This window comes from Lithobates pipiens, unplaced genomic scaffold (genome assembly GCF_037356315.1).
Source record: "Lithobates pipiens isolate NorthernLeopardFrog02 unplaced genomic scaffold, aLitPip1_a1.2 Scaffold_18, whole genome shotgun sequence".
Lineage (NCBI taxonomy): Eukaryota > Metazoa > Chordata > Amphibia > Anura > Ranidae > Lithobates > Lithobates pipiens.
Window position 1 is genome coordinate 601,603,570 of NW_027507758.1, and position 13,707 is coordinate 601,617,276.

At 41.7% G+C, this 13,707-nt stretch overlaps 1 protein-coding gene across 1 annotated transcript in view; it reads left to right on the forward strand.

Annotated features, from left to right (window-relative positions):
• Positions 1 to 12,040, forward strand: part of ADCY3 (adenylate cyclase 3) — a 202,797-nt gene extending 190,757 nt beyond the window's left edge. Inside the window, exon 20 of the mRNA XM_077489243.1 lies at positions 2,504 to 12,040. Coding sequence (XP_077345369.1) covers positions 2,504 to 2,686 — 183 coding nt within the window. The 3' untranslated portion in view covers positions 2,687 to 12,040. The remainder of the gene's footprint in view (positions 1 to 2,503) is intronic.
• Positions 12,041 to 13,707: the final 1,667 nt, after the last annotated feature.

Consider the following 13,707-nt stretch of genomic DNA (forward strand, 5'->3'; position numbering starts at 1 on the left):
CAAAACCATGTAGTGGAAAGGCCTGCCTGATTGCATACAAATTGAAACTCTAAAAGTTTGACCTCATGTTATATGGTTGTGGTAAATCTGAAGACAAAAATCTGCAGAAAATCTAATAGTGTGTATGGAGCCTAAGGGTAGTAGTGGGCACCATTACAGGGGCTGTTGAGGCAAATTAAACACTAGCCGACTGCTGCACGCCGATATACGTCTGCACAATGGCAGAAGTGGGCAAATGGGCGTACCTGTACTTCCCCTTCAATTGGCGGGCTAGCGGGCACACGCGTCTGCCACGTACAGCGTGACCATGCTCGTGGGACCTCCCAGCGATCGTATCACGGAGCTGCAGAATGGGGAAGTGCCTATGTAAACAAGGAATCTCCCTGTTCTGCCTTGTGACATGACAGAGATCACCGCTCCCTGTCATCGAGTTGAAGCCCATCCCCACACAGTTAGAATCACTCCCTAGGACACACTTAACCCCTTGATCGCCCCCTAGTGGTTAACCCCTTCCCTGCCAGTGTCATATACACAGTAATCTGTGCACTTTAAGACCCCTTTCACACCACACCGCTGATAGCGTGGGCGGTAAAACGCCGCTATTTTTAGCGGCGTTTTACCGCCGGATTTGCGGCGCATTTCGGGCGCTAGCGGGCGCTTTTACCCCCCGCTAGCGGCCGAGAACGGGTTAAAACCGCCGGCAATACGTCGCACTAGCGGCGTTTTGCCGGCGGTATTACAGCGCTGCCCCATTGATTTCAATGGGGAGCAGCAGTGGACGAGCGGTAAACACACCGCTCCTTCACCGCTCCTTCACCGCTCCAAAAAAGCTGCTGGCAGGACTTTTCCGTGCCGTCCTGCCAGCGCACCGCTGTAGTGTGAAAGCCTTCGGGCTTTCACACTACATACAATGGTGCAGCTTCTTTAGGGCGTTTTGCAGGCGCTATTTCTAACGCTATAGCGCCTGCAAAACGCCCTGGTGTGAAAGGGGTGTTATAGCACTGATCACTGTATAAATGACAATGGTCCCAAAATAGTGTCAAAAGCATCCGATGTGTCCGCCATAATGTTGCAGCAACGATAAAAATCATCACCATTACTAGTAAAAAAAAAAGTTAATAATAAAAATGCCATGAAACTATCCCCTATTTTGTAGACGCTATAACTTTTGCGCAAACCAATCAATATACGCTTATTGCGTTTTTTGTTTTTTTTTACAGAAAATATGTAGAAAAATATATATCGGCCTGAACTGAAGGGAAAATTTGTTTATTTTTTATATATTTTTGGGGGATATTTATTATAGCAAAAGTAAAAAATATTGTTTTTTTTTTTCAAAATTGACACTCTTTTTTTGTATATAGCGCAAAAAATAAAAACTGCAGAGGTGATCAAATACCAGCAAAAGAAAGCTCTATTTGTGAGGGAAAAAGGACGTCAATTTTTGTTTGGGTGCAACGGCAATTGTCAGTTAAAGCGACGCAGTGCCGAATCGCAAAAAGTGCTCTGGTCAGGAATGGGGTAAAATCTTAGGGGGCTGAATCGGTTAAACACAATATGTGAAGATAGCCCCAATCCAGTACTGTATGATTAAGAGTTGGAAAGTTTGCTGTTAACATTGGCCCTGTAACCCCTGTGTAGTCTCCAAAATAGAAGAGCTGACATCAGACGCACAGGAGGAGTCCTTGGGATCATCAATAGTCACAAATGCCCTTTTCTTTCTTTGTGTAGTAAGCATCATTTGTTTGTTGTGTTAGCATCATAAATGTATTGCCCTCAGAACTTCCTACAACTGCTAGCCAGCAGTAAGATTAACCCGTATGCCTAATGTACATATGTCAAACACAAGGCCTGCGGGCCGATTCTTGCCTGCCAGGCCATTTCATGAGGCCCTCGCACCTCTCCTGCAGCTGTGGAACCCCCCCTTTCTCTGCTCCCACCTTGTCTCAGCAGCCGGCAGCAGAGAGAAGGACAGAACTCCTACAGATCCTATGCCTCCCTGTGCCCCCTAATCTCCGCCTCCCCTGGTCTCAGCATTCTGCAGATTTTGACAGCTGACTCTAGCCCTCCTTCAGACTCTGCGCATTCTGCTTCCCAGCTCCTCCCCACCTTCTTCTTCAGATGCACTTTGATGTAAGGGAAGGTGGGGGGGTATCTTGACTTAGGAGAGTGGAGAGAGGGCTCTTGATATCTGATGTAAGGGGAGGTGGGGTGCTCTGGACATCTAGTCTTCCAGATACAACCGGCCCTTTGAAGGCAACCATAATGCTGATGCTGCCCGCAATGAAATTGAGCTTGATACCCCTGGCCTAGTGCAATCTGCCTCAGGTTGTAATGCTGCCTGTTCTTGATAAAGATCAACAACAATATAATTACAGTTGGCACTGCCAGGTGCCACAGAAAGAAATCACTGGGGTGCTCAATTAAAATTTTGCTGTGTGGCCCCATGATCTCTAGTTACAACTCTGATTCTAACTTTTTTTCGTATTCTACTTACTTGCAGGTTGTTGAAGATACACACGACATCCTCAAGGAGTACGGTTTCCGATTCGTGAGGAGGGGTCCCATTTACGTGAAAGGCAAAGGCGAGCTGCTCACATTTTTCCTGAAAGGACGAGACAAACAAGGCTCCTTCATCAACGGCTCATCTGTCACTCTGCCCCACCAAGTGGTGGAGAACTCTTGATAAGCCCATTGTACGGTCAAGCAGCTATCGCCCAGACAACCCACCATGAAGTCCAAGCAGACTTATGCCACCAAACCTGGAGGTATTTCTCCAGTGCTTACCCTAAAAACACCAGGAAAACAAACGTGAAGAGACAGTATATTATACACTTTCTTTTATCTCTAAAGTTGCCTTTTTTTAAACGTTTCTGCTTGACGTCTGACCAATCTACAGGTATAAAGACCAATGGTCCTAGAAAGATATTCGAGATGCTGTATTCAGTAGACTCAATGGGATGGACACTGATGGCCATCGGTAGATACTGTAGGATTCAGCTGACCCAATGGGATGGACAAGGATGAGCATTGATAGATACTGAAGGATTCAACTGACCAACAGTATGGAAAAGGATGACCATCCATAGATGCTGTAGGATTCAGCTGACTCAACAGGAAAGACAAGGATGACCATTAATAGATACTGTAGGATTCGGCTGACCCAACGGGATGGACAAGGATGACCATACCATCGATAGATACAGTAGAATTCAGCTGAACCAATGGGATGGACAAGGATGACCATACCATCGACATATACTGTAGGATTCAGCTGACCCAATGGGATGGACAAGGATGACCATCGATAGATACTGTAGGATTCAGCAAACCCAACGGAATGGACACCAATGACCATCGATAGATACTGCAGGATTCAGCTGACCCAATGGGATGGACAAGGATGACCATCGATAGATACTGTAGGATTCAGCAAACCCAACGGAATGGACACCAATGACCATCGATAGATACTGTAGGATTCAGCTGACCCAACGGGATGGCCGATGATTATCGATAGATACTGTTGGATTCAACTGAGCCAGCTGGATGGCCGATGACCATCGATAGATACTGTTGGATTCAACTGAGCCAGCTGGATGGCCGATGACCATCGATAGATGCTGTTGGATTCAGCTGATCCAAATGGGAAAAACACAGATGACCATCGATAGAAACGGTAGACATTACGACATGAGATGCATTACGACACAACATTCAGGGTAGACAACATTTTTTTTTATTGGAGCCTTCGATGAGCACAGACTAAGAAAGCGAATTTCGCCAGTCACAAGACATCCGGCGCTCCGCTGCAAGGGACGGATGGCTCTCTGCTAGTTTACTGTGATAATTACCCGCCCCATGTAGTTAGTGGGATGCAACAAGAGTGCAATATATTTCATTATATTTGGAGGAAAAAAAAAAAATGGACAAAAGCAGAAAAAAAATGAAAAAGGTAAAAATATATATATATATATACACAAAAAAAAAGAAAAAAAAGAATTTAAACCATTTCTATTTTAAGTGTCCGCTAGAATTTTCCTTTCTGCCACCTGCCTGCACCACCCTCACTGCTTCTGGACCACCAAGTTTCTTTTTTTTTTTTTTTTTGCTTTAAATGAGAATTTGCAGGGAGGGAAAGACTTAAGGCTGGGTGGCCATTAAGATATCTAGTGCACGTTGGTGCTTGCAGAACAGCAAATCTTCATACAGTCTCTGCCATTCCTCTATTTTTTTTCCCCCCAAAAAAACACAGAAACCTAGATAAATATATATACATATATATACTTTTGTACAAGAGAACACGCTGCTTCCACAACATGAACCTGGGACAAGATGGCGGTCATGTGGAGAGTTGGTGGTTACGTAAAGTCGTATATTGACAGAGGTCTACTTTCGTTGCTTTTTTTTTTTCACAGTTATATTTTTACACATTTTTGGATGCTAGAAATCTTGATATGCACTGAAAGAGGGGGAAACAGAGTACGGCATGTAGGGGGGAAGATTAACGCCCAATGGCTTTTCCAACCCAAAATAGTTAAGCTCAGTTTGTGGCTTTTAGAGCTCTCAGGGAGATATCCTCAAGGCCATTTCCTGGGTTGTCTGACTGTCCCTGCCAATGGGCTGCCCATGATTGCTGGAGAATAAAAAAAAAAAAAAGAGAATTAAAAAGCCCAGCTGTGAAAAGTTCCTATGTTTTTGTTTTGGCCTTGTAGGATGGGCAGAGACACAGACAACTGTGGGGTATCCTCACCATGACATATTTATGAAAGATATAAGATGAGGTTGGGCTTTGGGTAGGAGTGGCCTTCTAGGCAGAACTCCAGGCAAAAACATTTCCTCTCTCTATACACATTTCATATATATATATATATATATATATATATATATATATATATATATATATATATACATACACACACACACACACACATATACAGTGCTTTGAAAAAGTATTCACACCCCTTGAAATTTTACACATTTTGTCATGTTACAGCCAAAAACGTAAATGTATTTAATTGGGGTTTTATGTGATAGACACATTTTTTTCCAAATTTTTTGAAAATAAATATCTGAAAAGTGTGGCGTGTATTTGTAATCAGCCCCCTTTACTCTGACGCTCCCAACTAAAACCCAGTGGAACCAATTGCCTTCAGAAGTCACCGAATTAGTAAATAGTCTACCCGTGTGCAATTTAAATTTTAAAATTTAAATACAGAAATACTATTCTGTGATGCCTTCAGAGGTGTGTTAGAGAAGCTTAGTGAACAAACAGATTCATGAAGACCAAGACAGGTCAAGGGATAAATTTGTGGAGAAGTTTAAAGCCTGACTGTCCACCTAAACTGACAGGCCGGGCAAGGAGAGCATTAATCAGAGAAGCAGCCAAAGGCTAACTATGGAGGAGCTGCAGAGATCCACAGCTCAGGTGGGAGAATCTGTCCACAGGACAACTATTAGTCGTGCTCTCCACAAATCTGGCCTTTCTGGAAGAGTGGCAAGAAGAAAACCATTGTTTAAAGAAAGCCATTAGAAGTCCCATTTGCAGTTTGCGAGAAGCCATGTGGGGGACACAGCAGACATGTGGAAGAAGGTGCCTTTCGGCCCAAAAGCAAAATGCTATGTGTGGTGGAAAACTAGCACTGCACATCGCCCTGAACACACCATCCCCACTGTAAAACATGGTGGTGGCAGCATCATGTTGTCGGGATGCTTTTCTTCAGGAGGGACAGGGAAGCAGGTCAGAGTTGATGGGAAGATGGATGGAGCCAAATACAGGGCAATCTTAGAAGAAAACCTGTTAGAGTCTGCAAAAGACTTGAGACTGGGGCAGAGGTTCACCTTCCAGCAGGACAATGACCCTAAACAAACAGCCAGAGCTACAATGGAATGGTTTAGATCAAAGCAAATTCATGTGTAAGAATGACCCAGTCAAAGTCCAGACCTAAATCCAGTTGAGAATCTGTGGTGGCAAGACTTGAAAATCGCTGTTCACAGACGCTCTCCATCCAATCTGAAAGAGCTTGAGCTATTTTGCAAAGAAGAATGAGCAGAAATGTCACCTCTCTAGATGTGCAAAGCTGGTAGAGACATCCCCAAAAAGACTTGCAGCTGTAATTGCAGAGAAAGGGGGTTCTACAAAGTATTGACTCCGGGGGGCGCCATACAAATGTACCCCAAACTTTTCACATATTTATTTGTAAAAAATGTAGAAAACCATTTATCATTTTCCTTCCACTTCACAATTATGTGCCACTTTGTGTTGGTCGATCACATAAAATCCATTTATGTTTTCGGTTCTAACATGACAAAATGTGTAAAATTTCAAGGGGTATGAATACTTTTTCAAGACACTGTATATATACAGTGACACCAGTGGAAATCATCAGTCACCATTTATTTAAACTGGACCTTGCATTATCTTCAACTCTGTCTGCAAAAAGTATCCGGTCATGACTTAGACCTGAAATCCAGGAACAAATACATTTTTTTATATATTCGTCCATAGCCACAAAGGATATAAATCCACACTGTGTGCACCAAATGTCTTGGCAAGCCCAGATAGGACTGTGTATAAGCAGCAATGACATCATCACTGTGCTGTACATAGCCAGTGCAGAGCTGTGGGAGGGGCCCAGCAGGCTCCACCCCACTACAGGCACCTATAGGAAGGGGGGCGGAGACCAGACCAGCCACCCTGCTCAAGGAGAGAGAGCAGCAGTGAGCGGTCTTTATTAGCAGATGGAGGTTCTAGACATCCTTTTTCTACTAATTAGAGGATTACTGTGTCCCTTTTGGAGGCTTCTCCTCATCAAAATACAAAAAAAGAAAAAATGTTCACTATAGTTCCACAAAGCGCAAAAGTTCAAACTCTCCCTCTCTCTATCCAAAAAAGAAAGTTCTGGCTGGAAATACAATATATTTCTATATTAGAGATACCAGGGCCACTGCCCATCACCTCGCATTGTGTTTTCTGTGGAGGAGTGTATTCTGCCAATGGCTTGTTGGCAGATCAGAGTTATTGAGAAGCCTCAGAGATTGCTTCCCGATATCTAATTCTCTCAAGTCTTGTATGTGGGCTCAGGAGTGCCAAGTACAGTTATCTAGTGCAATGATTCTTTTAAAATGTTTATTAGATAAGAACATCATATATACAGCCAGTGTGTTGTGAAGGAAAGGCCTTCCCCTTCTTCAGGGCTGAATTCAGTCCTTATTGCCACAAAGATACGGTGATAAATCAGCCCTCTTCAGCTTTAAATTCGGCTTTATAGTGAATTCTGTTTGTAAAAAGTTAGGACCAATACAGCTAAGCCTTGATGAAGAGGGAGGTCTTTCCCCGAAAAGTGTTGCTTGTATATGACATTCTAACCCAGCCTTTCTCAACCTTTTTAACAGAGGAACCCTTTAGATAGCTTTCCGGTCTCAGGAAACCCCTGCTAAAAAGTACTATATATACAACTCATGATACATTAGTGTGCTGGTCAGTGGGAAGAATGCGCCTTACACTTGTGGTCATTGGTAAAAATGACCCCCTTACCGATAGCTAAAAAGATCAATCAGTGGGAATTTATCCGAGAGGTAGAAATTGCTCAAGGAACCCCTAGCAACCTCTGGAGGAACCCTGGTTGAGAAAGCCTTTTCTAACCAATATTTCAAAGGAATCAATGAGGTGCTGAAAAACTCACACCTCTGAATGGATCATCTAAAAAATCATCCACCATGATTAGATAGGCTAGACCAGGTTTTCTCAACCTTTTTTACCCCAGAGGAACCCCTAAAAATAGATCAGGTCTCAGGGGACTCTTACCAAAACCAAATTATTGTGGGGTCAATGGAAAAAATTCCCCTTACATTGGTGATTGGTGGGAAGAATGCTCCTTTCATTGGAGGTCAGTGGGAAGAAGGTTCCTTACATTGGTGCTCAGTGGTAAGAATGTCACTTACGTTGGTGGTCAGTGGGAAGAATGCTCCTCACATTGGAGGTCATTGGGAAGAATGTCCCTAACGTTGGTGACCAGTGGGAAGAACACTCCTTACATTGGTGGTCAGAGGGTACAATGTCCCTTACACTGATGATCAATGGAAAGAATGCTCCTTTCATTGGTGGTCAGTGGAAAGAACACTCCTTACATTTGTGGTAATTGGGAAGAATGATCCCTACATTGGCAGTCAGTGGGAAGAATGTCCCTTACATTAGCGTCAGTGGAAAGAACGCCCCTTACGTTGGAGGTCAGTGGGAAGAATGTCCCTTACATTAGCGTCAGTGGAAAGAACGCCCCTTACATTGAAGGTCAGTGGGAAGAATGTTCCTTACATTGGTGGTCAGTGGGAAGAATGTTCCTTACATAGGTGATCAGTGGGAAGAATGCTCCTTACATTGGTGGTCAGTGGGAAGAATGTTCCTTACATTGGTGATCTGTAGGAAGAATGTATCTTACATTGGTGATCAGTGGGAAGAATGTCCCTTACATTGGTGGTAAGTGGGAAGAATGCTCCTTACATTGGTGATCAGTGGGAAGAATGCTCCTTACATTGGTGATCAGTGGGAAGAATGCTCCTTACAATGGTGATCGTGGGAAGAATTCTTCTTTATATTGGTGGTCAGTGGAAAGAATGTCCCTTACATTGGGGGTCAGTAGGAAGAATCAGCTTTATTGGCAAAGTATGTACGGAATACAAGGAATTTATGTTTGGTTTAAAAGTAGGCAACCCTTACAGTGGGGGTCAGAATGCCACCCTTACAGACAGCTACAAAGACAATTGGTGCTATGCTGTTGACTCTGCTAAGTTAAATTGTACCCAGAACTATGTAGCCGACATTGGATGGAAGGTTAATCAGTCACAGCTCATGGAAACCCTAGCAAACTCTGGAGGTGGTTGAGAATGGCTGGGCTAGACCATGGTTAGGTCACCTACACTACAAGTTAACCTCCTTGAATGAGATTTAGACTCCTGCTCTCCATGGGTCATAATCAGTGGGTAGAAGGCTTGTCCCTAGTCCCCTATAAAAGCCACTGTCCCAGTTGGGTCTTTCACAGACTTCTTGTAGGAGAACATACCGATCCCTACAGCCAAAGTTGAGGAAGACTGGTGATATTACCTCCAAGGAAAACCAGAAATGATGGGATGTCTTAAGGGAAACCCAAACTGAGGTAGATATGTAGGCTACTATGTAATACAAATGCACTGACTTAGAAAGAGACCCAGGCAGGTTTCAGAAGGTGGGCACCATAGGAGGCCTCCATAATTCTTTCAGAACAGCTTCCCTTTAGCAAACAGAATTTGCCAAGATGCAATTAGCAGCACTTAGAATGGGCCCACAATAAAGCTGCGGTTCCTACTATTTATTTTCATTATCGTGCAAGGTCCTGTTAGCACAATCACATGTTTCAGCCACTGGTTAAGGTGCTCAGGATGCTCACAAAAGTTGAGGCATGCATGCAGAGCAGTGACCTCAGTTGTTTTTTGACTGGAGTTCCCCTTTACGTTCACGTTTTGAGCGCTGTTCTATTTTCGGCAATGAGTTGAAGCGAGTTATTGATGGCAGATACACGCATTGTCTTAATTGTAGGTGATCAGCAAGTATTGTGGCAATAGTCAGCTATAAGGTATTTATTGTTCTTACAAAATAAACAGCAAGTATAGAAATCCTTCATCTGGATGGAGATAGAAAGAACAAAAGAAAGAAAGAACAAAATGTTCACATTCCTGAATTCATGTGCTGTGCAATATATCCCTAATTCCGCACCCAGGGTTTATGAATTCATCATTTATATGGATTTTAGATGAGTTTTCTCACCATTTTCCAGTAGTAAGGCATGACGTGGGTGCTGGAATTAAATATTTCCTGTGTGCATTCATGGGAGTTAGGTCAACCCAGGTAGTTAGGACCACAGGTAGTTAGGACGTTGACCATGGGAGTTAGGTCAACGTTGGCTGAAGACTCCAAAACATGGGTTAAAGACACTGGAAGGTTGGAGTTTTATTATATGTTAATTTTCTATTGTCATCATCCAGCGCTATGATGTGGCATGACTATGGAAAATCTGGATATTGGGCTGGTAGCTTCTGCACACAAACAATGCCAACCTTGAGTTGAATAAGTCTGGGATTGAGGAGCCACAACTCATTGTTCAAGTCCAGGTGTAATTTTCATTCGTCGGTGTAGGATTGAAGCACTACAGAGTTACATAGTTAGTCAGGTTGAAAAAAAGACACAAGTCCATCCAGTTCAACCACAAAAAAATCCCATATACCCAATTCTATACCCACAGTTGATCCAGAGGAAGGCCTTCACGTTTGGATGTAATTTTCATCAAGAAGATAATTGTACAAAATCATATGTGTTTTAGGGGCTATACTCCGCCGCCTTCATCGGGGCTTAGTATGATGGTGTTATGACAATGAAGAATCTGGGCTGTAATCTTCTGCACATCGAATAATGCCAACCTTGGGGGGGAATAAGTGTAGAAATGAAGCACCACAGCGTAATCTTCAAGTCCAGATGTCATTTTTATCCTAAAGAGAAGTTATTTACAAAAGCCAAACGTGTTTTAGGGACCATATTCCTCAACCTCCATCGGGGCTTGAAGACTCAATGTAGGCGGAATCAAAAATCAATGAGCAATTTATTTCCAGCTGGTTTCAATTGCTGTGCAGACTCGCCCAGTATTAAAACACTGAATTTTTTTTTTTTACTGATTCTAGAGTCCATTGTTTCTTCAAACACTGATAAAGGGGGGAGACTATAGCTTTAGAAACTCATTCGATTTTGGAAATAATATCTTCAAGATAAAATGACATCTGGAATTAAACATTACGGTGTGGTGCTTCAGTCCTAGACTTGCTTACCCCCATCGTTCATTGTACAGAAGCTGCCAGCCCAATATCCAGATTCATCAGAGCTTGGTATGATGATGGTACGAGTATAGCTTCCAAAATGCATTTGTCTTTTGTACATAACTTATCTTTCGGAAAAAATTACATCTGGACTTCAACATTACGGTATGGCGCTTCAATCTTTGATTTACCCTCATGACAACCTATGGTTGGCATCGTTCATTGTACAGAAGTAACTAGCCCAATATCCAGATTCTTCATACCCGTACCACCATCATACCAAGCCCTGGTGAAGGGGGACAGAGTATAGTTTCCAAAACGCATGTGTTTTGTACATAACTTATCTTTGGGATAAAATTACATCTGGACTTCAACATTACGGTATGGTGCTTCAATCTTTGATTTACACTCACGACAACCTATGGTTGGCATTGTTCATCGTACAGAAGATGCTAGCCCAATATCCAGATTCTTCATACCCGTACCACCATCATACCAAGCCCTGGTGAAGGGTACAGAGTATAGTTTCCAAAACGCATGTGTTTTGTACATAACTTCTCTTTGGGATAAAATTACATATGGACTTCAACTTTACGGTATGGCTCCTCAATCTTAGACTTATTTACCCTAATTCCACCCTGAAGTTGGCATCATTCATTGTACAGAAGCTGCCAGCTCAATATCCAGATTTTTCATATGTGTACCACAATCATATCGAGCCCTGATGAAGAGAGTATAGCACTCAAAACGTGTTGATTTTTGAAAAAAAAAAACAAAAAAAACTTGTCTGTGGAATAAAATACCTTGAACTTGAATATTATGGTATAGTACTTCAATCAGCTCTGTCATTAGAAAATGATGCAAATGTTTAAAATGGAGTTCTTCTTTCAGAAATAGAGTCAATTATAGATTTGCACAGCACATGAAATACGAACATTTTTGTGATAATTTAGGTAAGAAATTCCAGTTGGGTTCCCGGACAGGCGCCGCTGGCAGGAAATAGAACTAGGGAGGGGTGTATTTCTTCTGAACTTGTGTAGACTTCGGACCCATCTCCGCTACGCAGTCATCACACTTGTCGCTCATGGCAGGGGAGAACATGGAAAAGTTTTAAAGTATGTCTACGATTTAAGATCACATCTACTGTCATTTATTTATTTTTTTTGGTATCTGCTTTTAATAAACTGCACTCTTGCTATAATTTATGGTGGATTTTTGTTTTTTTGCAGTGGTAATATCCAACAGTAAAATGAGATGTGCAATGAAAAAGAATTGTGGTGGTGATTTACAAAAGACACACAGGACAATGTGATGTGCAGACTGTAATTCACCTTATCAGTAGTAGCGAACCCCTTCCTTAGGACTTACATTTCAGACACTGGTCCTCTCTTGGGGATCAACATCCTTAGAAATTTAAAATTATCAATTTGTTGTAGCATGGGACTGTAAAGGGCATATATAGAATTACATCATCAATACATATAACATATAAAAAGTTTATCCTACAAAAGGTTAAAAACACATATAAATGTCACAGAAAACAAAAAGGTAAACCTATAAATTCCATGTCAGTAAGGACTTCATCAGGAGATTTGTGGATCAAATCTACAATATAGCTCAACGTGTTTCACATTTTGCATATCTTCATCAGGAGAATTTGTGGATAGAATCTACAATATAGCTCAACCTGTTTCACATTTTACATATCTTCAGCAGGAGTATTTGTGGATAGAATCTATAATATAGCTCAACGTGTTTCACATTTTACAAATCTTCAGCAGGAGAATTTGTGGATAGAATCTACAATATAGCTCAACGTGTTTCACATTTTACATATCTTCAGCAGGAGAATTTGTGGATAGAATCTACAATATAGCTCAACATGTTTCACATTTTACATCTCTTCATAAGGAGCATTTGTGGATAGAATCTATAATACTAACAGCACTTGCATGTACGTTTTTCATCAATGCAGGAATATAGGTCTTCATACCTAAGGTCAAACCTCAATTTTTTTTTTTTTTTTTTTTTAAGAATTGAAGTTTGACCTTCAGTATGAAGGCATATAGTCTCGAACTTATGAAAAATGTATATACAAGTGCTGTTATGTTTTTGTTATAAAATATATATCATAATTATTTGAAAATTCTATCAACGAATGCTGATAACGAAAGATATTGTGATGTTCGAAACGTGTCTAGCATGCAAAGTTATTTGCAAAAGTCAACACGTGCAATGAGTGCTTACTGGCATGGAGTATATAGGTCAACCCTTTTGTTTTATGGGACATTTATATGTGTTTTTAACCTTTTGTAGAATAAAGTTTATATGTGTTGATGGGGTTATTGTATATATGCCCTTTACAGTCCCTTTGCGACAAGAAAATTATCATTCTGGATATATCATATGGGATGTGGGCAAATTTTGACATAGAACCAGTATAAAGATCTAGTTGCATCCTTAGAAATTGCTGTGAGACGGAGGGTGGGTCAACCCTCGCCATACCCAGTTCAGTCTAACACCATCTACAGAAACCGATCCTAGCCTACTTTATGTAGTAGAAGATATTCTCTATAAAATCTCTTTCTTTGAAGTCCACTGAGGGACAGTGTTGTGTGATGGCGGTGGGGCAAACTCTTAAAAGTCATACAGAAGAATGGGACACTAGCAAACCAAACAACTGTAAGCTGGCCCAGGATGACCTCCTCCTCTACCCAGCATGCCTCAGTTTGAAATCTAACTTCGGCTTTCATTTAACTTTTAATAGTTTTCCTATACTAATACATGCACCCGCTGTCAATGCTGTATGAACTGCATTAGCATCAGCTAAATACAGTATACAATAATGCAAAACTCTGTTCCAGAAGC